The 26248-nt window shown below is 39.3% G+C and overlaps 5 protein-coding genes across 5 annotated transcripts in view; 3 read left to right on the forward strand and 2 right to left on the reverse strand.

The window, feature by feature from the left end:
* commd10 (COMM domain containing 10) overlaps positions 1-26248 on the reverse strand; it is a 721199-nt gene that overhangs the window by 372123 nt on the left and 322828 nt on the right. The gene's annotated exons all lie outside the window — the stretch shown is intronic.
* Positions 1929-3200, forward strand: ccl27a (chemokine (C-C motif) ligand 27a). The gene is made up of 3 exons (XM_044026065.1): positions 1929-2015; positions 2526-2640; positions 2764-3200. Exons 1-3 carry the CDS (start codon positions 1952-1954, stop codon positions 2873-2875), a joined length of 291 nt encoding a protein of 96 aa, XP_043882000.1. The 5' UTR covers positions 1929-1951; the 3' UTR covers positions 2876-3200.
* slc35d2 (solute carrier family 35 member D2) lies at positions 7267-12162 on the forward strand. The gene is made up of 12 exons (XM_044026046.1): positions 7267-7586; positions 8284-8317; positions 8826-8912; positions 8997-9064; positions 9159-9230; positions 9612-9680; positions 9780-9882; positions 10420-10512; positions 10594-10661; positions 10734-10812; positions 10969-11051; positions 11660-12162. Exons 1-12 carry the CDS (start codon positions 7459-7461, stop codon positions 11787-11789), a joined length of 1014 nt encoding a protein of 337 aa, XP_043881981.1. The 5' UTR covers positions 7267-7458; the 3' UTR covers positions 11790-12162.
* On the reverse strand, positions 12160-18030 carry znf367 (zinc finger protein 367). The gene is made up of 5 exons (XM_044026050.1): positions 17468-18030; positions 16036-16186; positions 15458-15577; positions 14340-14478; positions 12160-14230 (listed from the first exon to the last, which is right to left on the reverse strand). The coding sequence occupies exons 1-5, from the start codon at positions 17747-17749 to the stop codon at positions 13972-13974; spliced, it is 951 nt and encodes a 316-aa protein (XP_043881985.1). The 5' UTR covers positions 17750-18030; the 3' UTR covers positions 12160-13971.
* LOC122769488 (intracellular hyaluronan-binding protein 4-like) lies at positions 21780-26247 on the forward strand. Its single transcript, XM_044026041.1, has 8 exons — positions 21780-22225; positions 23353-23512; positions 23624-23764; positions 23866-23937; positions 24877-24954; positions 25375-25549; positions 25708-25896; positions 26109-26247. The coding sequence occupies exons 1-8, from the start codon at positions 22000-22002 to the stop codon at positions 26169-26171; spliced, it is 1104 nt and encodes a 367-aa protein (XP_043881976.1). The 5' UTR covers positions 21780-21999; the 3' UTR covers positions 26172-26247.

Genomic DNA, 26248 nt, shown 5'->3' on the forward strand with positions numbered 1-26248 from the left:
ACTTCAAGGATATAGCCAAAACACTTCAACTTTATTCTCTATGGTTTAACTTCATTATTGCCAAAAAAAAGGATTAATTTGGTTCTTCTTTATTTTTGTTCAAAAAAAGTACAAAAACAATGTGCAACCATCTATATTTTTTTGTTATTTGTTTGTTTTTGGGTGTGTATCTAGCCCTGGTCTGGTCATCTGTCACTACAGCATCCAGTCAACCCTAAAGTTGCCCTCGCACTGGTTTGAGGGAGTTTTATCACCTTTGTCTTATCAACACAACAATAGCTGAAATGTCTCAGGCTGCATTTTTCTGTCTGAATCCAATAGAACCCAACAGAATATTGACCCAAACCTGAACATGTGCAGGTTCAAGTCTTTACCCCTCACACGCTAGCAGGTTTTTGTGCCAAGCTGCAACTAGTCATGCCGACTGCCCCCAACGAGTGTTGGCTGGTGCAGAAAATCTTGAAGCATACTCTGACCTGGGTATCCATGCTCAAATCATGACCTTTGCTCCTGGTGACGGTCTCTCCACACTTTCCACCATTGTGTTCAAAGACAAGTGCATTGGCAACATTCACCCCTGTAGTTCCATTGTCACTAAAGTGAGGGTCCACATCAGTCTGGCTTTAAAGGCTTGTGTAGCTAATCCCACATTCTGTTTCAATTTGAGTTCAACTGGCAAATGTATCTGTAAAACAAATTTGTGCCTAAAAGCGAAAACAAAAAAAGGACCCGACTTTGTCAGATTTGATTGGTTTAAAGGCAATTGAAGGGTGATTATTGTGAATTATTTATTGAGTAATCCACTAGATATGTTGTGTATCAACATGTCTGCTTTGTGCCGTAAAATAAACACGTATTCCGGTCTGTGTTGTCCTCTGTATGATGATTGAAAATGGATGTTTCTGCCAAATGTTATGATGTGTGTGGATGTCACATTGAGCTGGAACAGGATGCGGGACTTCCCACCCCACATTTGACAGTTTAACGGTTGCATGTTTCAACTGATTCATCAAAGAAGGTTTTTGTTGTAAATCTTATTGACGATGTCTTTTGTTTTCTTTCTTTCATTTTTTCTTTTTTTTTTTTTCATTCAGATCTGTGATTGCTCTCCATTGTCATGTCCCTGCTACTTTGGATCAGGTATTTTGACGGATGTCTCCTTCACTTTCCAAGTCACTAAATAAACACCCACTCAGTCTGTCATTTGTGCTCCCCTTGGGAACCAGTTGGATATTCTTTTACAGTAATTTACTTAAGTTACTTAAATGACTTGTATGTTTGCATGTTCAGTGGAATTGCACAATATGCAGCTGAGGTCTGAAAGCCACACCTGAGCACGACATGGATAAGACATAGAGCGACAGGCTCTGTCTGCAGAGTTGGTTCAACGTAACGTCCTCACTTTAGATCTAACTTGGATTTAACAACATGAATTCATTGATGTTGTGATGACTCTGTGATGGGCCCAAATGTCACATTTGATTTTGCACAAATCACATGTGCTAATTTGTCTTAGATATCTTATGTTCACACTCGTGTTTGATGAAGCTGCAGCGCCTACATCACTTTTTTGTTTCGTCTGCTATTTGACGTCAATGTTTGTTTGTTTGTTTGTTTTAGGTGGTTTTTTTTGGATTTGGCAGGAGGTTTTTTCCAGAATATTCTTATTGTGAGATTCTGGCGTGGAATTATCTGAGCGTTGGTTGGTATCCATCCAAATGCTATTCGGAGAAAGGTTATTATAACCTGTTGGAGCTTGTTCGGAGTGTAGCATACCTGTATTACACACACACACACACACATTCAGAACCAGGAGCCAGGTTTGAAAATGAAAGTTACAGTTGTTTTCAACAGCTAGTCTAATTACAATTGTGCGTGTGTGTGTGTGTGTGTCACAACACAGTATTTAAGCAGCAGACACGACTCTTCTCCACTTATTTGCTCTGCCATCATGGATCTGAAAGTTGCGTGTGTGATTGCATGTCTCTGTGCGTTGGCAGTCTCCTCCACTGAAGGTAAAACAAATATTGATTTTGGATAAAATTTTCCTGTCCATAAGTTATGTGCATGCTTTTATTCAGACATTTGATATTGTTGTAAAGGAAAGTAGAAGTTTATAATAACCATTTTTGTCACCATGGTGCCATGTTAGTGTTCATTAGTTGTTTTGTCAGGATCATGGCAACTTCCAACTGATGTCAAATTTTTTATATTGATTTTAATATAATCTGAATGGTCATTTAAATGAGAGGAAGAGGCGGGCAGGTCACACGGGAGATGCTTTTGCTAACAATTTTTTTTTTTAGTAAACGTAAGTCATTTGAGATTTTGTTGACCTGCACGACGACGAGAATGAGACACGACGTATGCTTTTTGTTAAGCATTTTGAGTCGCCCTGCATGAACGATACAAACATGGTAGCCCAACATAGATAAATGTTCACTCTATAAAAAATAATAAATAAATAATAATAAATTACAATATTCTGTTATTTAAAACATTTCTTTTTTACTCCTCTTCACTAGCTGCCCTCCCGAAATGCTGTGTCAAAACGACGCAGATCAAAAGGCGTTGGCTGATGAAGGTGGAGAGATCGTACGTTCAGCTGAGCAGCGGCGTCTGTGACATCTCTGCACTGGTGTAAGTGATGAAGCTCAACAAACGAGCCTCGGTCGTGTCATTTCCACACTTTTATTGTGGTCATTCGTAGCATGCGCTATGTTCTATGTGTTTCTAACCATCTTTTTCTTGTGCTTTCTCCAGACTTTACTTGCGGGGCAGGACGAGGCCAATATGTGCTCCTCTCAAGCAGAAGGCAGAGCTGGAGAATGTTCAGTGGGCGATGAAAGCGTACAAGATCAATGCATCGCTCTGAGATTTGGAATGAAAAATCTCCCCCAATTTATCTGTTACTAAAGCTGGTGTGGTGTGTGTACGTGTGTTTGCTTGTATATCGCAGTTCTACTTATATGTCGCTGAAATCACATGATGTCGAACTCCATGTTACTGAGTTGAATAATTATGCTTTTAGAAGAAATAGTGAGTCGAGAGAAGATTCGTCATGACATGTTTGTAGAGGCTCAACGACGTAAGCACAATAGATGGAAATATGTGAGAGATCTTTAAAAAAAAAAATCTTTACTTGTTTCAGTGTGTTTCACAAAAAATAAAAACTCTTCGGCTTCACTGAGCTCATTGAACTGATGTGTGTGTTATAGATCATATTATAAATCCTATTTTTGGTTCTTCCACTTGAATGCATGTTAATCTTCTACAGACCTCACATCTGACATCTGTCAACACTCAAAGGTTCAAAGCTGAGAAGTTGAGTCAAAGTCATCATGTGGTTATTGTGGTAATTTCACTCGAATCAGCGTCTTTAAAAGCTTCTGTAGGCTACGTAGTCTCCATTTTTTGGCCTGTTTTTGGACATTTAAACAAAGACTCCATTAAATGTTATTTAAAATATGTTTTATACTCGACAGTGTTTTCTCTAAATAAAACTTTAATTTTTAAATGTTAATATACTATCTTAACATGCAGTAAAATGTAAATAACTGCCAGATATTGATATTATTATTCTGGGAAAAATGGGCAAAAGCACTTACTGACAGGACATTTTCTGGTTGAAATAATCAAAGACGGACATATTGAGGTTTAGGTCTTAAATGATTAAGGTGATTTTGAACATGGTTGTTGATGTTGACAGGCTGGTTTGAGTATTTCACAAACTGCTGCTCTACTGGGATTTCCACACACAACCATCTCAAGAGAAAATATCCAGTGAGCAGCAGTTTTTTGGGGGGGCATAAAAAATGCCTCTGTGATGCCAGAGGTCAGAGAAGAATGTCCGGACTGGTTCAAAAATGATAGACAGGCAACAATACTCAAATAATACGCACCTCAACCAATTCTTACACACAATCTCTGAATGCACAACAAGTCAAACCAGACAAGCTAAAGCAGCAGACAACCGATGCCTCTCCTGTCACTTTATGTGGTGTCCTGTGTACCTAATAAAGTGGCCAGTGAGTTTAAATGCAGTGCTTTTTCTGTTGGCAAATTGGGGTTAAGTGTCTTGTTTAGTCTGGGGAATCATTAGCCTGTATGTGAACCTGTATTTGGCTGAATGTAAAGAACCAAGAGTCACAACGTCGTACATAGTCATCGTCAACGTCAAGCAATTAATCAGTGTTGTGAATTCCTCAGGTTTCAACCCGACGTATCAGGTTGTTGTCGCAATAAATCCTGTCATTCCAACAGGAAATGTCTTTGATCTGCCTTGACGTAATTAGATTGACACAAATATGCTCTTCTGTCAATGAGTCAGAGCGCGTTTCTTCAGCGGGGATCTGTCAGGACATTTTCAGTCTCCTCTTTGACCACACATACACAAGTTTACTGCCATCACGTGATGGCAACTGTGCTTGAGAAAACAAAGTAGAAGTTCCTGGAACACATAAAACAACATATCACAGCTGTTCATCTGTGGTCAACCGCTTATACTGTCATAGTCCTCCAGGCACAGAGATTCATTAAAACTCTTTTTTTATTATTCTTTAATTTAGTGTGTAAAAACAAATGAAAGATTACAAACATGACCCGTCTTGTAGTATCTCTTTCGTTTCTTTCTGTTTGTGTGTGTACTCTGTGAGAGTAATAAGCTCCAGCCAGTGATAGATGTGTAGTTTTTCCTGCCTTTCCAGATTAATACTTGCAAAAGTAAGGGCAAGTCGATTTTGAAACTGTGTCTCGGCCGTGTCCTGCCACTCATTTCTTCGAGATCTTTTCTTTAACACTGTAAATACTTGCACACACATCAACAGCGCCCTCTAGTGGACGTATTAGTAATATCTACATGTATCAGTCACCTCACATTCTTGAGAAAGTGTTATGCTTTTTTCACAGAGATTCTCAAGTTGAGCATAAATGTACTGTAATTGAGTCAAATAAAATAAAATAAAAAAAGACATACAGTGCCGTGTGTGCTGGGGTACAGTTAATTAAACTTACAAACATACAATATACTGTAATACAGGCTTTTGTATATAGTTAGTCGCTAAGACACTATTAGAGGAAACACTTACTTGACAGTTATTATTATTAGTAGTTATATTACACTTTTGTGGGAATTTACAATAGTTTAAACCAGGGGTCTCCAACCTGTGGCTCTAGAGTCTCATGTGGCTTTCTTGCAGAGACAAAGGTGCAAATAAAAGTGTTTTGTGCGTCACATCCAATGTCTACATCAAATGCGATATTGAAAATCCTCCCAGAAAGACATTAAATTTGAGTAATGTGTACATGAAGAAGTACACATTTGGAGTCCTATCCATTTTTCTACAAATGGTTGGGTATAAACAGAAATGAAATGTCAACTGTTTTCTTTTTGTAGTTCTTAAATTTCATAAATGTGACAAACTGTAGTTATTTAAATAAAGTGTGTATATATATATATATATATATATATATATATAAATATACATATATAACAACTTTATACATGATATTATCTTCATTTTAAGGGTTTTTTTGTGGCTCCACATTAATTTTATTTGGGTGGAGAAATGACACAAATGGCTCTTTTCATTCTACAGGTTGCAGACCCCGGTTTAAACTGTCCATCTGGATCACACAACGTCAAAACAGCTCGAGCTGAATGGAACTTTCGTGCATTCAGTGGTAAAAACATGAGGAAGTGTCCTAGTGCCTACTTTATTTGTGGCCTCTAAAGCATGGAGGGCCAGATTTGATAATGTGAAGAATCCCAGGGGGCCAAGGGTCCTTTCAGACCCTTTTTTTATTCATCAGTTAAAGTTACTTACAAATGTACAGTTTTCTAATAATTGTATTTCCATTGTCTCAATTATCATTTTTAAATGACAATGTAGTCAAATCTAAGCCACGCAATTGTGTCTTTCTTTCATATCTGGATATATAAGATGAATGCATGTTTCTGTCTGTCTGTCGCGGCTCGGTTGCAAACCCGTGACGCTGGTTTCAATGCACATCTCCTTATCAATCTGACCGAGGGCCATGATCGGTCCGCGGGTCGAACTTTGGACATGCCTGCTCTAGAGCTAAATATAAATTAAGAAATTATTGTTTCTAAAGGAGTGTCTTCCTAGTAGAGAAATGTGATGCAGTGTTCTATAAGACGCCCTGACAATGTTGTTTCCTTTGGATGTCCTTCCGGTCAAAGACGCTGTCGACATGACGTTCTCCACTCCCTACATGACAGTGTCCCAAAGCGAGTCCTTAGAGAAAGTGATAGACAGTGCTGTATAGAAAATGCTGTTATGACCCTGGGTCTTTGTTATTTGCAGTTCTTTCCTCCTTTGTGAGTGTGGTGTGGGTGTGTCTTTGTTATCGTCAGTCTCTCGGGTGGATGTCGGCAACCAGGTGGCTCACCGTGAGTGGATGAAGGAATGGGGGGGGGCACCTGGAATATATAAATCTTCCTCACTCCTTCCAAATGAATCCTTTGTCTGTATAATCCAAACTGAGGTTGTAGTCGTTAGTTATAGGTAAGTTTCATGTCTTAACTCTTAGTGCTCATGCGGCATGGATCTGTGCCACAGGCTCACTCTTGGTAAGTTGCCGTGGTAATAATACACAACTCCTTATATGGACATCCGCGGGAGGTGTTTGTAAAAGCAGTGTTTTAAGGGTTAAGGTAAGCTGAGTAAGTTGTTTTTGTGTAAACGTCTCTCTGTGATAGAGGATGTTCCTGTATATGTTTATACAGGTGTGTCAGAATGTTGGAGAAGGTGCCCTTTTAAGCCCACCCCCGCACCCCCGCACTTCTACTTGTCTGTGTACGCCACTGCACATGGCAAATGTAGCAGAAGTAACAGAAATGAGGAAGATAGGAAACACTGCTGTAGCTGAGGAAACAGCGGACACTAGAAGTAGTAATAACAAATGACCAAAACAGAGCAGAAATAATACAATTGTAATGCAGTAAACAAAGATGAACTAATTAAGCATATATATACTGTATATATATATATATATATATATATATATATATATATATACATATATATATATATGATGTACTAATGAGGTAAATTTTACTAAAATAACTGATAAAGAAAATTAAAGAAAAATGCACGAGAATAGGTAAAAGTAAAATTCAATTTAAAGTGAAGGGTGGGGAAGTGTTATGTTTAAGAACACATGAAAGGCGGAAGAAGAAGCAGAAATACAGCGGGAATATGGCGATGGCGAAACCAGGAAACGAGTTCTCGTACATTTGCGTTCTCGTTTTACTTGAGCTTAGGTTGTTGGTGGAAAGGTGAGGGTGAGGGACAATTGTGAACTGCATTATGTAACCGAGTGAGGGACCTCCCACCTGTTCCCTTTTTCCTGCGTGAACGCTGAAGACTCGAACAGGAAACGACGACAGGAAAAGTTGCTGTGCATGAATCACAGTCTCCCCGACGTAAGAACACGATGCCTGATAAAACATGCCCGGGACTGGCCGAGCACTCTGCCCTGCTACGGTTCACCTCCGCCGTGTTTTACGCCGGCTGCTCTTTGCTCATTACGGTGGTGAACAAGACCGTGTTGACGAGCTTCAGGTAGGTGGCGCTGTGTCCAGCTGCTGTCAGCGTTTCACAGTGATACCTTGAAAACACGGCGAGTCGGTACAAGATTTTACGAGCTAATTAGAACGTGATTATCCTTCTGCACTTTACTGTTATATATAATTATGTCAGTGTCTGATCATTCACACACTGTGTGAAGGCAGCAGTCGGTGGGAAGTGGCTAAACCTGTAGTTGGTGGCAATAAATGTAATAATTATAATAAATAAACTATCTTGCGCGACATGTCATACGTGTGTCATACATACCGATATCTGCAACGCCATTCGTACTCCACAATTCAGTTTTTACTGGTCAAAAAGATGTCACAGATATCCCTAATTCAGTTTTTACTAGTTACAAAGATGTCACAGATATCGTAATTCAGTTTGGACTAGTCAAAATGACGTCACAGACATCCGTAATTTAGTGTTACTAGTTAAAAATATGTCACAGAAATCCGTAATTCAGTTTTTCACCAGTCAAAATGAAGTCACAGATATCGTAATTCAGTTTTACTTGTTAAAATGACGTCACATATATCCGTATTCCAGTTTTTACTGGTAAAAATGATGCCATAGATACTGTAATTAATTTTTACTAGTAAACTGAATGTCAAGATATTAGTAATTCAGTTTTACTCGTCAAAATGACGTCACAGGTCGTTTGCTCATAATTGTGTTGTTTTTACAGGTTTCCATCCTACATGTGTCTGGGAATTGGCCAGGTAAGTAATTCAGGTGTAGACACTTGTCTGAATTTCAGATTGAAAGTGACGACCCTACTGACTACTGATACAATCACATTTACACTTATAATTGGACTTTTGAACTGAAGGAATTCATTAACTAATGATTAGTATAATCCAAATGATGTGTCACAACATAATTCTGTCAACGCATACAACACATAAATACTATGAGAGTTATTTCAGATGCGTGAAATGTTTCTGTGTAACAAGTGTCTGTCGTTTTCTCTCCATAAAAAAAGTTTAAAACGATAAATAATAAAACGGTGTCTTCAAATTTTACAAACAAATCCGTCTTTAATATTCTGATATTTGTTGTGATAATTATCAATACTAACTGATTTGAAAATGTATTATCTTGATAAGTTTTTTGTCATATTATCCAATTAATAATTATTTGGTTCACAATGCTGTTTGCATTGTGTCTTGTTCAGACTCTTAGGTCTTAATTTGATTAATATCAGAAAGTGTTTGGTCCTTTTTTCAGATGATCACCACTATTGTTGTCCTTTATGCTGCCAAAAGGTGCAAAATTGTCCAGTTTCAGGACTTTGACAAAAGTATTCTTATAAAGGTAAGCATGTTAAATTTTTCCAAAAATGTATCGTTTATCTGTTTTCAATTTGCAGTATTGTAAGTTTTTTTATGTTCTTGCCAGATGTTCCCCTTGCCTTTGCTATATGTTGGAAACCATATAACAGGACTGGGCGGCACAAAAAAACTCAGGTTCACCCAGTTGGATGTTTTTCCAATTCAGCAGTAATTTGATCTTTTTTTTCCCCTTTTGTGCATTCACGTGTGTGTTTTTGTTTTTTTCCAGTTTGCCCATGTTTACAGTATTACGGAAATTCACCATATTGATGACAATGATCTTGGAAGTATACATACTAAGGTAATGCATATCTCTGAAACAAACATTTTGTGTAGTTTCTTTTAGTTTTAGTTTTGCACCCTTATTGGTATATTGTGCTTTTCTTATAGTAATTGAAAATATCAGAGAAGTTAAGTCAGGGTAAAGTCTCTAAAGTGGTAATTTATGCTAGAAAATGTTAAATGGTCAAAAAGCCTTTTTACCTGGCCTTTTTTTTTGATTTTGCTCTGAATATTGCATATTGCATATGACTAGCACTTCATAGTTTGATCTACTTGAAGCTCTTACTTACTTCTAGCTCTTATTTGTACCCAAATGTTTAAATGCACTTTTGTAAGTCGCTTTGGATAAAAGTGTCTGCTAAATGACATGTAATGTAATAATATGCATTCTTTTTTTCAGAAAAACCTTCCCAAATCAGCTAGTGTGCAGTGTTGTGACGATAGTATTTGGTGCCATGGTTGCTGCGAGGTATGCATTTTTTAATGTGTAACTGGTAACAGATGAATAACTGAACCAGGTGGAAACAAAACACCTCCACTAACTTTATCTTTTTCCCTTTTCTTTTAGTTCTGACCTGGCTTTCGATATTGAGGGCTACACTTTCATCCTCCTTAATGATGCCTTCACTGCTGCCGGCAATGTGTACACTAAGAAGAAAGTTGGCAATGAGGTACCACCCCCCCAAACATACTGTAAATAGAAAGTATTTGTACACTGTAGGTGTGGCTAACTGCTTCATTTACTTTATGTTCTTATTGGATTACAGCAGGATGGGGGATGGATCAAACAGGTTCTGTGTCCTACTATGTACATTATAATAAACATTATATATGTCAATTCAAAATAGTCCGAGATACTTAACTTAAGTAGGGATGGGAATCGGTCCAATACGGGTCAAAATTACTGCATTGGATATCGGGGAGATACAAATTTAAAATCCGGTACATTGCATACTGCACTTTGCACAGACTGTAAAACAAATCATGTCCCTGAAATGACTCAGCTCAAATGACTCAGACAAGTGTCATTCAGTTAACCCTTAACATGAACATGTTCTCGAACTAATGCAGAACCAGGACACTGCAGTGTTATCAACATGTGTAAAACTGGAGCTTTTTTATTTTATTTTTAATCGCTGTTTTGATATGTAGGAAGTAGAGTGTGACTCCTGGCAGAGAGCTCATAATATCTTTCTCTTTTTCATCAGGGTCTTGGGAAGTATGATGTGATATTTTACAATGCACTGATCATCGTCATCCCCACTATCTTGGCAAGTGCATTTACTGGAGATTTACACAAGGTAAATGCAGTAAAAGATATTTTGCGTATATACCGTCTGCTGTATTTCCTGTTTGACTGCCTTACTTGTTTTTACCTTCAGGCAGCAGAATTTGAGAACTGGTCCAATGTTACATTCATTTTTTGTTTCGCCTTGTCCTGCTTCATGGGGTATGTCACTGTAATCAGTTCAAACTCTTACATTACTATTAGCCAGTCTCTTAAAGTCATCTTTTTTTTCAGGTTTGTATTGATGTATTCCATAGTCCTGTGCAGCTATTACAACTCTGCGCTCACCACCACAGTCGTCGGGGCAGTAAAGGTAAGAAAACCTTTTGTTGAAAAATGCTACTTTGACACTTGACAGCACGTGCTTACCTGTGCAGAGGTTGCCCAATCCTCTCTGCGTTTGACAGCTGTCGTCCATTCAGTTTCTGTCAAAAGTACCGTCAAACTAACTTTTGGAACTTTTCCCCAGAATGTTGCAGTAGCCTATATTGGTATGTTTGTGGGCGGAGACTACCTCTTCTCTTGGACTAACTTCATAGGCCTCAGCATTTGGTAAGAATTTGAGTTGTTTTAAATAACTTTGGTGCAATTAAACATATTTATTGACACATTTACACTAATCCAAAGACCTCATTGCAGCTCAGTTGTGTACAGGTTCGCATTAAAACACCTAAAGCAGGGGTCTGCAACCTGTGGCTCTTCAACACCTCTGCAGTGGCTCCCTGTAGCTTTGAACAAATTATGTTGATCTTTATTTTCTTTCTTTCCTTCTTTCATTATGTCTTTCAAAGCTATTTTTTAAGGTTTCATATTTTGTCCACTAAAATATCTTTTAATATTCATCCACTAAAAGATTAATAAATGCAAAAAAGAATGTATATACATATGTGTGTATATATATATATATATACATATATATACATATATGTATATATATATATATATATATATACATATATATATATATATACACACATGTATATATATGTATATATATATATATCAAATAGGTTTTGTGCCTCCCAGATTACATTTATTTGGGTGCAGAGGTACAAAAATGGCTCTTTTAACACTAAAGGTTGCAGACCCCTGAGCTAACAGGTACATGGCGTTTTTTCTGTGGCCCAACTATTCACTTTCTTTTATATTTTGCTTTGCAGTATGTCCGGAGGACTCTTGTACTCGTATCTCACCTTTAACACCAAATCATCTGGAGATTACACACAAGGAACACAAGACATAAAGATTGACATAATCAAAGACTCAACAGGGAGATACTCCACCAACTGAATGGACAGTGTTGTAGCATTCACCACTGAGTGGCATTGTTCTGCTTCATATTGGAGAGCTAATTTAAAAGGTGTCATTTGCAGTGGGTACAGATGTAGTTCAAGGGGTGGATTGTTTTTTTTTTAAATGACTTTTAACACTGTGAGATAGTACATTCTTGTCAGTTTCTCAGGAAATATATTATGCACTTAAAAAAATCAGACATATTTATGATCAATGAGTTTGTAGTTTGGTCCAGATAATGAATGTTTTCATTTATAGATTTCAAGAGACAATGAACGATTGTGGAGTCTTAGAGGAGGTTTGCCCTCCCGCTGTGATTGTAGGTCCAGGGTTGGACTGAATAAAGTGACTAAGTCAGAGTCAAATCTGAGGGTCAGGGTTCAGTGAGTGTTTATTGAAGACCAATGATATAACAGTGAGGACAGTTTGAGAAATCTGAGTAATTAAGTATCTACCAAGCAAGCATGCTCACTTTATACATGTCAAGAATATGAAAACTGTTGGAGGGAAAACTGAAACTAAAACTCAACATCAAAGCTTTCTGTAAATTGTGCACACTCAACATTCTAACAAAAACGTGTATATATTAAAATGCCATAATCTTCTCAATCCACAAAATAGACTAAGGGTTAGAAATGCTTCAAAATATACTATAACTGGGTACAATAAATCATTTGGTGTCTTGATTATCAACAATTACGCCTTCCAGTTTCACCGTAACTCCACGAGGGCCATTTGTGAATCTAAACAAATTCAAAAATCACAGCTAGAGACCGACAGGTTGTTGTTAAGCAGGGCAGTTATGAGAGGCATCATACAGTGTTGAAGGGATGTAGTGTTGCATTTAATTTAAAAACAATAATTCACGCACTACAGAAGTCAATGTATGAAAAAACGGGTGCCACTTTTCTAAATAAGTACAACAGCCCCAATCTACTTCAGTGCATTGCAAGCTTAATCCAAGACCATGTATTCGATGCAGTTAAGTGCTTTATCAAAAATCTTTTTTTGGGATGTCTACATTTATGTAACATACTTTTGGGAATTTTAGTTCAGAAGGAATCCATTTCCCTTTTCTCATTCAATGACTCAACAAAAACAAAAGGTTAGGTCAGTAAACACTGTCATAATTTAACTTGTTGAAATGTGATAACAGACGTCTGTGACGCTGTGACTGTGTCATAATTGATCTGCAACCTTTTAATATAAAAGGTGACTTGACATCCATTGTGAAACGTGTCCCGTCTGGTTGTTAAACAACGGCCACTTCCCTTATAACTATAAGGAAACTGTTAAAGTGGAAGTAAGCCATGTCCAAAAGGTACTCTTGACCTTAAAACCACTCTATTGTCATATTAGCTCGATCCAGAAGGCAGTAGGTAGTCAGCGTAGGGTGGATGTTTCCCTCCGTAATTGTTTGTTAATATATAGATACTGAGACAAGTGGCATAGTGGTAAAAGCTTGGATTTATGTCTGATAAGATTAGGCCTGCAATGATCACAAATATACTGAAAACAAAAATGACCAGATCACATCATGATTGATCAACGCTCCCCTGACTGTTCTTTTTTTCTCACTGTTGCACACCACTTTTTTAGAAAGAGTAAGTGCACCAGTGAAGCTGAAATTCTGATCCACACGGTTGCAGGTGAAACCTTGCTGGGAGCATGGCGAGAGTTTTTTTTTGTTAGAATGCAACTTAACATTTCCTATGTTTTGGCCACACCCTGTATTCTTCTGTCCATCTGAGCTTATCCACATATATACGTCAGTCACACACACTTTTACACTCACAACACAAAAACTCGTTACCATCAAAGTGCAAACAAAACAAATAAAACATAACAGGTTCTCTCTCTTTGCCCGTAGAAGACAGAAGAAAGAAAGACATTCTTCATATCGTCAAATCTACAATTATAGCAGCCTAAAAGAATAAAATGTAGGATGAATAAGGTGCTTTAGCTTGTGCCTTCCTGGTGCTGGGGGGGTGCATAACACTGATCTTGAGCCAACTCTTTGTCAAAGTCTGGTTTCACAACTTTATGGGACAAACTAAACTAGTCTTCGATCTGTGTTTGTAAATGATTTTTTTTTGTAGCTACAGCACATATTGCAGGAAGACAGGTTGGGAATGGAGGTCGCGGGAACAGGGTCCACAATCTGGAAATGACCAGATGCTCAGGCTGACAGGTTGTTGGCCAGCTCAATGAGTGCCAGAGCCCCATGGAGGCGCTCTCGTTGCTCCTGGAGGCGCCGCTTGGCAGCTCCTCCCTGGTTACCCTTCTCCTCCTCCATGATTTCTTCCTCTTCCCCGTTCTCTTCATCGGACTGGAGAAACTCCATGGGATCCTGCTGCTCCTGGTCCTCGGCTCTTGGCTTGCCCTGTGGCTTCATCCTGGTGGTTGTCGGGGCCCGTTGCTCGCGGGTTCTCCAGTACCTACGAAGGACAGAGACGATTGTATCAAGATACAAAGAAAGCAGAAAAATGACACACCCTGCTTGATATTTCAAAACACTACGCAACAGAACCGTGTGTTTTGACCTACTTTGCCAGCCACTCTGCCACCGCCTTGTTATCCACAGACTGGGCCTTTCCCTGGCCCTCCTTTGGTTCCTCCCTCTTCAGGCGGGAGAAGGGATGCTTGGGGCAGTGACGGTTGGCATGAGTGAACCGATTGCCACATCCTTCAAAGAAAGCAACAGGTAAACATTTAAGGTAAAGTCTCAACATGTGTAATTCATGAGCATTTTGCCGTTGTTGTTACTACAGAGTAATGCAGCGTTTCTTTCATCAGCAATGAAAAAGTCAGGAAATTTGATTTTCAGTGAGTACACTCCTGATCATGAAGGGGCTGAAAGGTCTGTTTGTAGAGGTGTATAACTATCAAACACAAATTGTCTGTCTGTTGTAGCCATGGAATAAGCCTTTAATATGTACTTTAGACAAGGCCCTTGCTTCACAGGGGCCGCTATCTTGTGCCGTCGTGTTTCTACGACGGCTAGAATAACAAAATAATTGCCTGTGACACATATGACTATGCCTGCTTGTTTTTTATGACCAGAAACATGGTGTAAGAGACAGATATGTGAGCTGCTGCTGCTGAAAACCATTTGTGAAGGCAAACAATATTCAGCACTCTGCTAATGTTACGTTCTTTTTACATACTCTAGTTACTGCATTTAAAAAAAACAGTGGCCTCTTGTTATAATTGTGCCTTTCTGAAGCAGCGTCATTGTTAGATCATTTTTGTGGTCACTGCACTACACCACAGTAGTATAGTGTAATAGTATTCAATATAGAGTGTAGGAGTTGGTTCATAATTGTGTTTATTGTGTGTTTGAATGCTGCCAGATTACACCAAAACAATACAATTTACTGCTTTTTTAGATAAAAAAAGATCAAATTAAATTAAACATATTCAAATTGGCCCGGCCCTCAACAATATTTTTTGTGCCTCATGTGGCTTCTTGGGGAAAATAATTGCCCACCCCTGCTGTACTCTAACAGTTTTGTGATTCTTGGGTACTTTCCAAACTCAATTAAAGCCCCACCCACGTCACATTGACCGAGCCACTTTTCTTGCCATTGGAAAGTACCATTTCTCAACGTTTGACTGGCTAGTTTGACAGACACCATGTTGCTTAGTTAAGTGTTCAAACCTACCTTTCTCTGAGCAGACAAAAGGCTTTTCCCCAGTGTGCAGGCGCTGGTGCGTCTTCAGCTGACCACTCTGGACAAACGCCTTACCGCAGTTTGGGTAGTCGCAGAGATAAGGTCTTTCTCCTGTGGAGTAACAGAGGGTATTGTTTAGGTAACAGCAGTATAATGGTTTTAAGAAAGTCTGTAGTTACTCCTTAGTTCAACATGCCGAATATTCAAAACTGCACCCTAAAGCCTTAAAATGTAGAATACAGGGGTCAATAATCGATAACTACATCATTACACGTGTTTAGTAGGGATGAGCTAATCCGAATCTCACTAATGGTATCAGTCTGATACTGGGCAAATCACTGGATTGGATACAATGGTTGTTGAAATGGCTACAGTTATGGTTAAGTGGTAAATGTGTCAACACAGATGTGTTTTAACAGTTTTAACAACTATATCGATATCAGTCGATGCTCAAGGCTGTGATATCGGTACTCGTAAAGATACAGCGTTATCCATCCCTGTCTCTTATAAAGTACAAATAGGCATTATGGTGTCACAAGACCACCTGTCTTCCACACAGTGTGTCTCACCTGTGTGTGTCCTCTTATGAGCTTGGAGAGACTTCTCTCTGGGAAACACTCGGTTGCAGATGTTACAGCGGATGTGGCTGGACGAGGTCTCTCCCTCGTTGATCAACTCCCGAACTGCGTCAGCCCGCGGGCGGCCTCTACGGATACTGTCCTGACAGCAAAAATACAGATTTTTACTTTTGCTATTCCCTGACTTTTGGGTCACCAAATATCATTGCAGGATCCCCATATAAAAAAGTATGGGAAACCCTGGGCTGGAGCAATTACTGTGATATCATTTTCTTTAATATCAATATAACAAAGCATCTATATACTGTTCATGCATTGCACAAACACACTTTGTTCTCCATAGAGAAGTTTGACCTTTATCATTAAAATCCTTTTATGACACATATTCCTAGTTTCACTCGTCACTTAGTTCACTGCAACATTATTTCAATCGTTCTTGCCTTCGATGTGCTCACATGTTACCAGTGTTGTAATGTAACAAAGTACAAATACTTTGTTACTGTTCTTAAGTACAAAATGCATGTATCGGTACTTAACTTTGTTATTTATATGTCTAGCAACGTTACTTTTACTCCACTACATTTCCTCTCACTGTCTTTGTGACTCAAGAGTTGGTAATGGTTAAATGTCTTGCTCAAGGTCACATATAGACTAACAGAGCCAGAAATTTAGCCCACAACCTTCCAGTTGAAAGACAACTCACCCTACCACTGAGCCACCATGTCTCAACTCCTCACTCTTTTAATACTAATTTACTTACGTAAGTACATTTTATTTTATCAGAAAATTACATTTGATACTTTTTCATATTTCATATACTTTAAGACTTTGTGAAAAAGTGACTTCAACTTCTACCAAAGTCATTTTCTGGTAAGACACTTAGGTCTTTAAGGTGCTTTACACAGGGCTGCATGTTCCACCGCAGCACATTCGTCCATTATAATTCATCCACATCCGGTGCATTTTGGCGCGCTGCGGGCGTCATAAGCAGCTGCTCCACATCCAGGAAATAGCTGGGGTTTTAAAATCCATCATGTCACACCCTAATGCGCGGGCGTTTTTTAAATGACACACCACCTCGGCCATGTTAGGAGTCAAATCATAACTTATAAAAAATAAATATAAAAAACTAATAATAACCCATATTCATATCTCTATCATATTAAGATTCTGTGGTCGCACCATGTGGAAGAGTTTGACTTATTAAAAGAAGCCATATCAGACATGCGCCCTTTCCCTCTCTTTCCCTCCAGACTTACTCTTTCTAGAACAGTAACTACACTTGTTGCTGCGCGTTACATGTGTTGTTACACATGTGTTGTACATGGTTGGCAGTTCAGTCAAAACTACAGAAGAGTAACGGCTACTTTTTCCACCGCAGCTCAGTCTGGTTACATTGTGCACATGTGTGTTTATTTCTTACCTTGCAGTGGTCAGGTGAAGGAGACGTGTCCTCCTCTCTGGCTGTCTGGGTTCCTGTAGGGGACGACGCTCCGCTCACAGAGCCGGGGCTCAGAGTCACGTTGTGGGCGTTCTCGCCCCACTTCCACGGGTAGACCATGAAGTCGCTGAAGCCGGGGCTGGTCGGCGTCATCGCTTCGGCTTTCCTGGGTTTGATCGGCGTGGTGGTCTTGATGACGGAGACCAGAACTCTTTTGGGAGAGTCGTCGCAGAAAATAACGTGCGGATGCTTGTTATCGGCCATCGTATGAGTGTATGTGTGCGTCAAAAGTGCGCTGTTAGTTGCAGATGCAAGGCAGGGGGGAAAAAGTTAGACTGAAAATTGATAAGTAAATATAATAAATAGAGCGGCTTTTTAATCCGGAGTAAATATGTCCTTCATTTCCAAAGAGGAGGCTTGGGGGAAAAAATGTGTCAGTCTGATCCGTTGTTCGCTACAAAGTCTCCTCAGAAGTTACAGTCAGACGTGACGATGACTGCAAGTTTCCCTCTGCCTCATCTGGACTGACCTGTGTGCGCCCACAAGAGCGTTGCTGTCCCGCGTTGCAAAAGCGCGCCCGAGCAGATGACTAACCAATCAGCGACACGGATCTCGTCCCACGTGTCAGGAGGCGCGACAGACAGCCAATGGGAGCAGTCGGTAGACTCCACGTAGCGAGCGTGTACAACCAATAGGCAGAGCCGGAGCAGTTCCGGGTGCTGGTGACTTTGGCGAGACGTTTTCCACCAATGAGATTTAAACGCTTGCCTCGCGCTCTCGCACGCTGACATCAGTGTCGGCCAATTAGAGCGAGCGCAGCGTTCGTCCCGCCCACAAGACAGCCAGTGAGAGCGAAGGGCGGTTAATTTTACACCCGCTCACCGAGCAGATGGCCCGTTCCCGCGCTGACGACTCTGTTTATGTTATTACATTTTTGGGGGTTCAATTTAAAGGGAAAGAAAACGGTGGCTCAGTGGCGCCAAAGTTACGTAATCATTTCAGGGAGGAACAATGGCTGCACTGTGAGTCTCACCAAGACAAAGAAATAGTGACTTTATCAATGCTAGTTGTAGTGAGTGTGTTAATGTATAACGTAAGGAATGAATACATTATTATTCATTCATTTGTCAGCAGCACATTTACAGGAAACAAGCAGGTGTCATTGAAGTAAAATATTCAGCAAATATTGTGACTGAATAATTTGTGGGTTTATAAGACAGGTGCAGCAGTTTATATATACTGTATGTATATAATACTTTTGTATGCTTCTGTAATGGTTAATACACCAGTATGTAGAAGCTCTTTAGCCAAAATATAAATATTATAATATTTTCAAATGTACTGTTTTACAAAAAAACTGAAACAATTGTAAAGCACTTTATTATGTCTTTATTAAGATGTCAAATTATTTGCATGCATTCCTGAACAGAAACATTAGTTTTAGTTGGTTGAGTGTTGTGCCTTATTCATTTCTGACTTCTCAGAGAAGAAGCCCAGTGAGCCAGCTCAAATACATTCTTTTAGTTTGATTTTTAGTAGTAAGAGGGGAAAAAAGGAGTGGCTGCATCATACAAACATTGGAGTTGTCCAACCCAGGATTACAGAGATTCATCAAGGATAAATGAGCAAGAAGATAATAAATAAAATATTTGCCAAATAAATAACAATAACATTTTCAGTTTTAAACAGGTTTTCAAAGCTTTCAAAAACGTTTTCGCGTTTTTATGATTAGGTGGTATATGAGCCAGTGTTGCGCGACTTGTTTTGTGTCTGTTATTAACATATTGCAGAAGTGATGCTTGCTGAACTTAATCACTCCATCTATTGCCAAGTTCTGGTCCACTTGTAAAATGTGGCCATAAATTACTGGAAAAATGCATGTGTTGTCATCGTGTCCCGTGTGTGGGTGCAGTTATTCACTGTGGTGCAACAGAGACCTTTCTGTTTGTGTGTGTGTGTGTGTGTGTGTGTGTCCGCCTCATTCTTTGTGGTTTGTCTGGATGCTTTGCCCTGGGATGGATTATGAGTCAGTGGGCCCCTGGACACAGCCTGGAAAATGGCCCCCACTCCACCCTCACCCCATGCACACGCCATCCATACACTTACACACAAATAAACAGCAGGTACAAAGATTGCACAAAAGAAAGCAAAAATAAAGGAAAAAATATTTAGGTTGTCATGTAAGGAATCTCACAGATTCTCCCAGTTAAGGCCTAACACCATGTGCTTTTTGTCAGGCAACACCTGGCTAATAGTACTACTACTACTGTAATAGTACTACTACTATAATAATAATAATGGTGATGATATGATTCAGGGGCCACAATAAATACATCCCATAACTAAGGGGCCCTAGAAAGACATCACATAATAACCAGTGTTATTTGGCTGAGGGGCCACTTTCAGATATCGATGTGAATAACTTAACCTGTGGTATATGACTATTAAGATACATCACATAACATAACTAGTGTTATGTGGCTTCAGGGACCCATTCAATATCAGGATAGTAGTGCAGATGCTTGAGTTTTAGACATCTCAGGACCAGGGATGAGAAACACTGGGTAAGGTGACTGACAGAAACATCAACCACAAACTGTGAGGCCATGTCAGTACAAGAAGCATTACTGACATCTACTGGTGGGACTGCAGACTGTAACAATGGAGGACTACTCCACTCCCTTTGCATTAGAGAGCTCAGGACATCATTGCTTAGTAAGCTTAGTAAACACACACACATACTCTCACTGGTTAATCTGATCTGGCTTCTCTGTAAAAAAAAAGAAGTGGTGTCATGATTCTCCAAATCCTTGATTCAAATAGATTTTGGAATTTAAGGTCACGATTCGATTCAATTCTCCATCTTTTTCTCCCTGTCTTTGAGCATAGATGGGTCTGCCATTTTTAGACTTTAGTCTAGTTAAGTCTATGATCACTGGTTTTATATCATGATAAGTCATTTTTAATTCCCATTTCAGTTGACTACATGGTGTCATGAGTAATGCAATGTCCATCATTTGTTAGTAATGTACCACATTGAGGCCTTAATGTAAAATTTTAATTATTTATTAACAATATGAATGTAACAGTAACCAGTCAATTGGAAACTAACTGTAAAAAGGAGACAAGCCATATATAGTCATTGCTCTGAGAGTCCGACCATCTGTTGTTAAGGTCACTAAATCTGCACCGACCTCCAACAACATTATCGTACATGGAACGAAACACCTTTTTAGTAAGATGCGACCTGCTTGACATTCTGTAGCGTGGTTCCAGTGTGCTAATTAAATGTTTAAATCCAGGTTTTTCCACCACTGAATAAGGTTGCACGTCTGATGCTATGGTTTGCTCCAAATGAGGACAGGAGAGTTGTCTGAGTTAACAGGGTTTTTTTCATAGTTACGTTCACGTCCTTATGATGCAACCATTACTATTAGTTGGCCACAGCTTCTTGTTAGCGGGAAGATGTAACGTGTAGTCATGCTACAGTGGCTACACCGTGTTGTTTCCTCTCTGGCACATCTGCAGGACGTCGCATGGTTAAATAACGCATGGTTAAATCTTCAATTCCACCTTTGCGTTCAAGGGTCAAGATCGGGTCGATCGTTATTCGCCGACTAAAAACACATTTCTTCCGACTCTACCTCGACTAAGACGACAAAAAAAAAAACTTGTACATCGCACTTATGACTAGCACTTAATTGTTTGTTCTACTTGAAGCTCTTACTTACTTCTAGCTCTTATATGTACCCAAATGTTTAAATGCACTTTTGTAAGTCGCTTTGGATAAAAGCGTCTGCTAAATGACATGTAATGTAATAAATTCGATTTACAATCGAGATCGTGACACCCCTAGTACCAACACAACAGTGCAAGATGGTGGCCTCTGTAAACCAAGGCCCTTGCCTTAAATGTTTTTTAGTAAAACCCTTAATGTTTGTTAGTATTATTTGTCTTCAACTACAAGCCAACAAAATTTAGTGTTATGAATGTTGCCTAAAGTGTATGATCATGAAGGAAAGGAAATGATTAAACCTTAATACCAATTTTTATTAAACATTTAGATTTTTTAAATGTTTAAATGTATGTATTTTTAATTAATTTAAATAAATTAAATTTTTTTTTATTAAATTTAAATTTAAATTAAATTAAATTAAATTAAATTAAATTAAATTAAATTAAATTAAAAATATTTGTGACTTGCTCCATTATTGTATCTCTGGAACAGCAGCATATTGGACGAGGACTCGACGATGAATATTGAACAGCCTATCGACGAGTAGGGGGCCTGGCCTCGGTTCCTTCCACAGGTGCAATCATTTAAGTGGACACGCGCTGACGCGAGGATTTGTTTGACGGGTTGAGTCTCGTGTGCGGTTTTTTTTGTTGTCGTAGCGGAACGTTACAACGGTTTTTGCTGCTGCTCAGCATTCGAAAGATACTGAGAGTGCCAGTCTGTGGCTGTCTGCTAAATTCTGCCTTGATTAAATCGTTGGATACACAGGATACTAAAAATGTTGCCGGACGCCTTCGGGTGCGTCGTGGCGAACAGGTTCGGGGACCTTCTGGATGACGACGCTGACCCGTTCGACTTGATCAACGGAGTGGAAACGGAGAAGGAGAAAAAGAAGAAAAAGAAGCAGAAAGACGACGAGAAGAAAGCCAAGCAGAAAAAATCCGGTCAGAAGGAATCTCAGAAGGACAGACGCGTCCCCACAGGCCCCCAAGACCCGGGTGCAGGTAAGAACTAGACCCCGAACCCACGACGGTTCTGGTAGCCCTGCAGCACGGAGGTTCTCGTAACTGTGTGAAATGATTCTTTTATTACATTCATTCATTAAAGTCCCATTTTCTTGGCATTCATTTGATTCCGAATCAAGACTCAGTGGTAACAGTTGCTTTACGTTGTTAATATGGACACAACTGTTGTCAAAATTGGTATTAACGACGGTACATCTGTGATTAAGAAAATGACGGCCAAGTTAAATGCATACATTTGCCTCTGACACAAAAAACAGCCACTCATTGTCATGTAAATTCTCTTGATCATGATAGCTGCATTCAGTATATTTACATATTTGCAAAAAATATGTTCTAATCACTCTTATTCACATTTTGGCATGTCACATCCCAATTTTCTTGAGTAAAGTAAAAAAAAAACCCAAGAATCTTGGAGATCCAGTGTGTAAGATTTAGTGACATCTAATGGTCAGGCTGCAGATTGCAACATCCTCCTGCACTCTCCCTCCTCTTTTTGCGGACTAACCTTCCGCAGTAAACTGAGCCCAAAATACACAAAGGCTCATTCTAAACCTACCAAAACGAAAAGTTTTAATATAAAGTTGTACAAGCACAATCTTTTTGCCAATAAACACTCTAAAGGTGTCACACAGTACCTTTTTTTTTTTTTTTTTTTTTTTTAATTTTTTTAAATTTTTTTTTTTTTTATTAAGTTGGTTTTATATTTTGGAACGTCACTTTAAACAAGTATATCTGTGGTTATTAAGTCATTCAAATAATAAAGATTTTCTTGATTCATAATAATGGAAACTTGCCACTGTGTGTGTGTCACACAGGGCTTTTATTTCCTTTTGCATTTCCTTTTTTTGTCAGCATTTTACTGGAAAATTCAAGAATTTTTAACTCCATTTACCTGATCTGGCACACTAACATTTTCATAATTTATTCAGTTCATCTTTATCAGGGACAATGCAGTGAGACGTAGTGGACATAAAGTGCATCTGATGTACAATAGCAGTATATAGCAATTTGCTAGTTTCCTGTCCCTGGCTAGGCTTTTCTGAAATAGTCTAAAAAAAAATGGAAGGAGTCATAAATATGACATCCATCTTTTTCTCTATCCTCAGTCCAAAAGCAGCAGCAGCAGCAGTTGCAGCAGACACGTCCTGGACCAGTGAGTGAGGGAAGAGGTGGCAAAGAGGACGCCCAGAGAGGCATGAAGAGAGCTGCAGCTGGGGAGCGCAAGACCAACCAAGATGAATACTCACAGGAGTTTTCCATCTCCAAGTACGTCTTCTCATACAAGCACAAAAATATTAAATAACGGCTACACTCTCGATTAGTCCTGGACATGTTGGGGCTTTCACATGAATATACTAAGTTGTTGTTGTTGTTCAGGCCTTCCTATTACGCAGAGTCTGACCTCAGGGGCAGAGGCGGGAACAGAGGAAGGAGAGGAGCAAGAGGCGGTGGATACACGAGGAACCCGGACACCTTCAACCCGAGGGGCAAGAGAGAGTATGATCGTCACAATGGAACGTAAGTCTTTTTGTCCATGCAGCAGTCCGGTTAAAAAGACACTAGTGTTGTTGATTTGCCACTCCATGACTGTGTTGACAACCATCCTACATCAATTACAGAGGAATATCTCCTGAGGAAAAGAGAGGAGGCAGAGGACCCTGGAACTGGGGATGTGTTGAAGAGGCTGCAAGGTGAGTGACTTTAGGATCGTAATGATGACCACGTTGACGGTCAGTTCACACGTATGTGGTGGATGCTAAAACTAAAACTTGGCGTCAAGTTTTGCTAAACTGCATTTGCTTGACAACCAGGCATCAGCTTGAGTGTCAAGCAAGGGCTGCAACTAACAAGAATTTTCATAATCAATTCATGTTTCGTTTTGAATCTTCTGGATTAAAGGGAAAATCCTTCTATAGTCAAGTCTAAGGATTGTGTCCAGTAGTTATGGATGTTGATATACTGGATGGAGCAGATAATGCTGTATGGTGTCTTTTTAGGTGACACAGTTTAATTGTTGCAACTAACAATGATTTTCACAATTGATGAAACTGTTTATTTTCTCAGTTAACCAATTAGTGGAATGGTCCATAAAATGTCAGACAATGTTGCTCAGTGTTTCCGTTTTAATGTTTTCTTACAAGGATCAAAGAAACCAGAAAATATTAAGAAGCTAAACATATTTTTTTTCAAAAACACTCAAACCTATCAAGCAATGATCAAAATAGTTTTTCAGCCCTGAACATTATGCAAATACTAGGCATGAGTCGGTCAAATCCATTTTTTTTAATCATTTAAACATCTTACTGTTTTTACTCTTGTATTTTCTTCATGTGTGTGTTCAGCACTTTGGCCATCTGTGTTTTTAAAGTGCTTTATAAATAAAGTTGGATTAATGCATTTAGCTCCGACCCTACACGGTCCAAACAGACCTCTCGGATACGGTCGTTGTTCCCCTCACTGATACTTGTTGGACAAATTGCCTCCAGTAATGGCAGACCGGGTGGACATCGCACCACCTTCGCTTCAGCAACTCTTGCTTACTTCCGCTCACCACCTCCCAGCTGCAAACGTGTGAACCCCGCCATTCCACAATAGAAGATTGTCTTTTTCCCCCATGTCTCCTTATTTAGTGAATTAATGGAGGTGACGTCTGATGGTCCAGTCAAAGCTGAGGAGCCTCAGATTCATGGGGACGAGAGCGCGAGTCGGTGAGAAACACACATCACCACATCATTCAGCTTGGTCACAAATATATTATATGAGGAGTAAAATGTAATTCAAACTGTAAACATAAAGAATAAGACCTGTCTGCTATTGATTAAGATTAGGCTGATTTAAAGTACATGAGGGTTTTAATGAACAGCACTTGTGAAACAATGACATTCATAAAGTTGCTTCAGTTGAGGCTGTTTTTTTTTTTTTAAATGTTTATTTTAACATGTAAAATCAGTTTTGTGTAAATGTCATGATATGTGATTTTCAAACACGATTGTGAGGTTATAACATTTTAAAAATTTCAAGTTGTCATATTTTGCATTGATATTTTAGTCATAATCTGTTTTTGTATTTAATGAGAATGAGTCTCGTAAGAATGTGCCGAAGTTAACGGACCGACTTAATTATGATAGGAAAATGGAAGAAGAGGATGGCGAGGTGGTGGTCCAAGTTGCCATGGAGATGACCCTGGATGAGTGGAAAGCCATGCAGGAGATGAATCGCCCCAAGATGGAGTTTAACATCCGCAAAGCAGAGAGCAAGATTCCTTCCAAGGCCAAGGTCATCCATGAGTCAAAGCAAGTGGAGGTGAGAATATAAAACCCTGAAAGCGACAACCCTGGACTGAAGTTGTCTTTTTTGTGGATTTATAAAATTAAGGACCAGGCATTTGCAAAGCCTCATGGGTTTAAACAGGTTTTTCACTAGTAGGAACGACTTGATTGTGCTTTCCCTTCACACACCAGAACCTTAAGGGGACAGTGGAGGACATGGAAGTTGAAGGCAACTTCCTCCGAAGGCCCGTCAATGACATCACCTCCTCCCTGGACATAAATTTCGGGAGTCTTGGACGCCCCACTCGTTGGGGTCGAGGAAGGGGAGCCCGAGGTGGTTCAGCGAGTCACCCAGAGAAGGGTAAACCAATTGTGGAAAGGGTAAGTTCGTAGCTGTTCAGCACAGAAAATAAACTACCTTTTAAAGAACTGTTTTGTAATCAGGACAATTTTGGTATCTGCATTTTTCTTTTATATGGACTGCAGCAGCGTTTTCCCCTAGTAATCCCTGTGTACGTAGCTAAGCTGTTGTCCTGCGTTAAACTGTACAGTCTGATTTTGAGTTTTTTTTTTTTTAATCTGTTGCCTATCAGGAGGACTTGGCTCCTGACCCAGATGACCCAGAAGACTTCCCAGCACTACCAACAGGAAACTGAATGCACTTGTCATGTGAGGGGAGCATGTGTTGCACTGACAATTCAGCACTACACAATAAATGTTAAGGCATGTTTAT

The sequence above is a fragment of the Solea senegalensis genome, linkage group LG5 (assembly GCF_019176455.1).
Source record: "Solea senegalensis isolate Sse05_10M linkage group LG5, IFAPA_SoseM_1, whole genome shotgun sequence".
In the NCBI taxonomy this organism is placed as follows: Eukaryota; Metazoa; Chordata; class Actinopteri; order Pleuronectiformes; family Soleidae; genus Solea; species Solea senegalensis.

What these genes read in the sequence shown, in the direction of transcription:
- ccl27a (XM_044026065.1), top strand. Translation starts at nt 1,952, where the DNA reads ATGGATCTGAAAGTTGCGTGTGTGATTGCATGTCTCTGTGCGTTGGCA. An exon ending in GGCAGTCTCCTCCACTGAAG is followed by an intron (nt 2,016 to 2,525) that starts GTAAAACAAATA and finishes CCTCTTCACTAG; the next exon opens with CTGCCCTCCCGAAATGCTGT. An exon ending in TGTGACATCTCTGCACTGGT is followed by an intron (nt 2,641 to 2,763) that starts GTAAGTGATGAA and finishes TGCTTTCTCCAG; the next exon opens with ACTTTACTTGCGGGGCAGGA.
- slc35d2 (XM_044026046.1), top strand. Translation starts at nt 7,459, where the DNA reads ATGCCTGATAAAACATGCCCGGGACTGGCCGAGCACTCTGCCCTGCTA. An exon ending in GGCGGCACAAAAAAACTCAG is followed by an intron (nt 9,065 to 9,158) that starts GTTCACCCAGTT and finishes GTTTTTTTCCAG; the next exon opens with TTTGCCCATGTTTACAGTAT. An exon ending in CAGTCGTCGGGGCAGTAAAG is followed by an intron (nt 10,813 to 10,968) that starts GTAAGAAAACCT and finishes ACTTTTCCCCAG; the next exon opens with AATGTTGCAGTAGCCTATAT.
- znf367 (XM_044026050.1), bottom strand. Translation starts at nt 17,749, where the DNA reads ATGGCCGATAACAAGCATCCGCACGTTATTTTCTGCGACGACTCTCCC. An exon ending in TTTTGTCTGCTCAGAGAAAG is followed by an intron (nt 14,479 to 15,457) that starts GTAGGTTTGAAC and finishes CTTTCTTTGAAG; the next exon opens with GATGTGGCAATCGGTTCACT. An exon ending in GTGGCAGAGTGGCTGGCAAA is followed by an intron (nt 14,231 to 14,339) that starts GTAGGTCAAAAC and finishes TGTCCTTCGTAG; the next exon opens with GTACTGGAGAACCCGCGAGC.
- LOC122769488 (XM_044026041.1), top strand. Translation starts at nt 22,000, where the DNA reads ATGTTGCCGGACGCCTTCGGGTGCGTCGTGGCGAACAGGTTCGGGGAC. An exon ending in CAGGAGTTTTCCATCTCCAA is followed by an intron (nt 23,513 to 23,623) that starts GTACGTCTTCTC and finishes GTTGTTGTTCAG; the next exon opens with GCCTTCCTATTACGCAGAGT. An exon ending in TATGATCGTCACAATGGAAC is followed by an intron (nt 23,765 to 23,865) that starts GTAAGTCTTTTT and finishes CATCAATTACAG; the next exon opens with AGGAATATCTCCTGAGGAAA.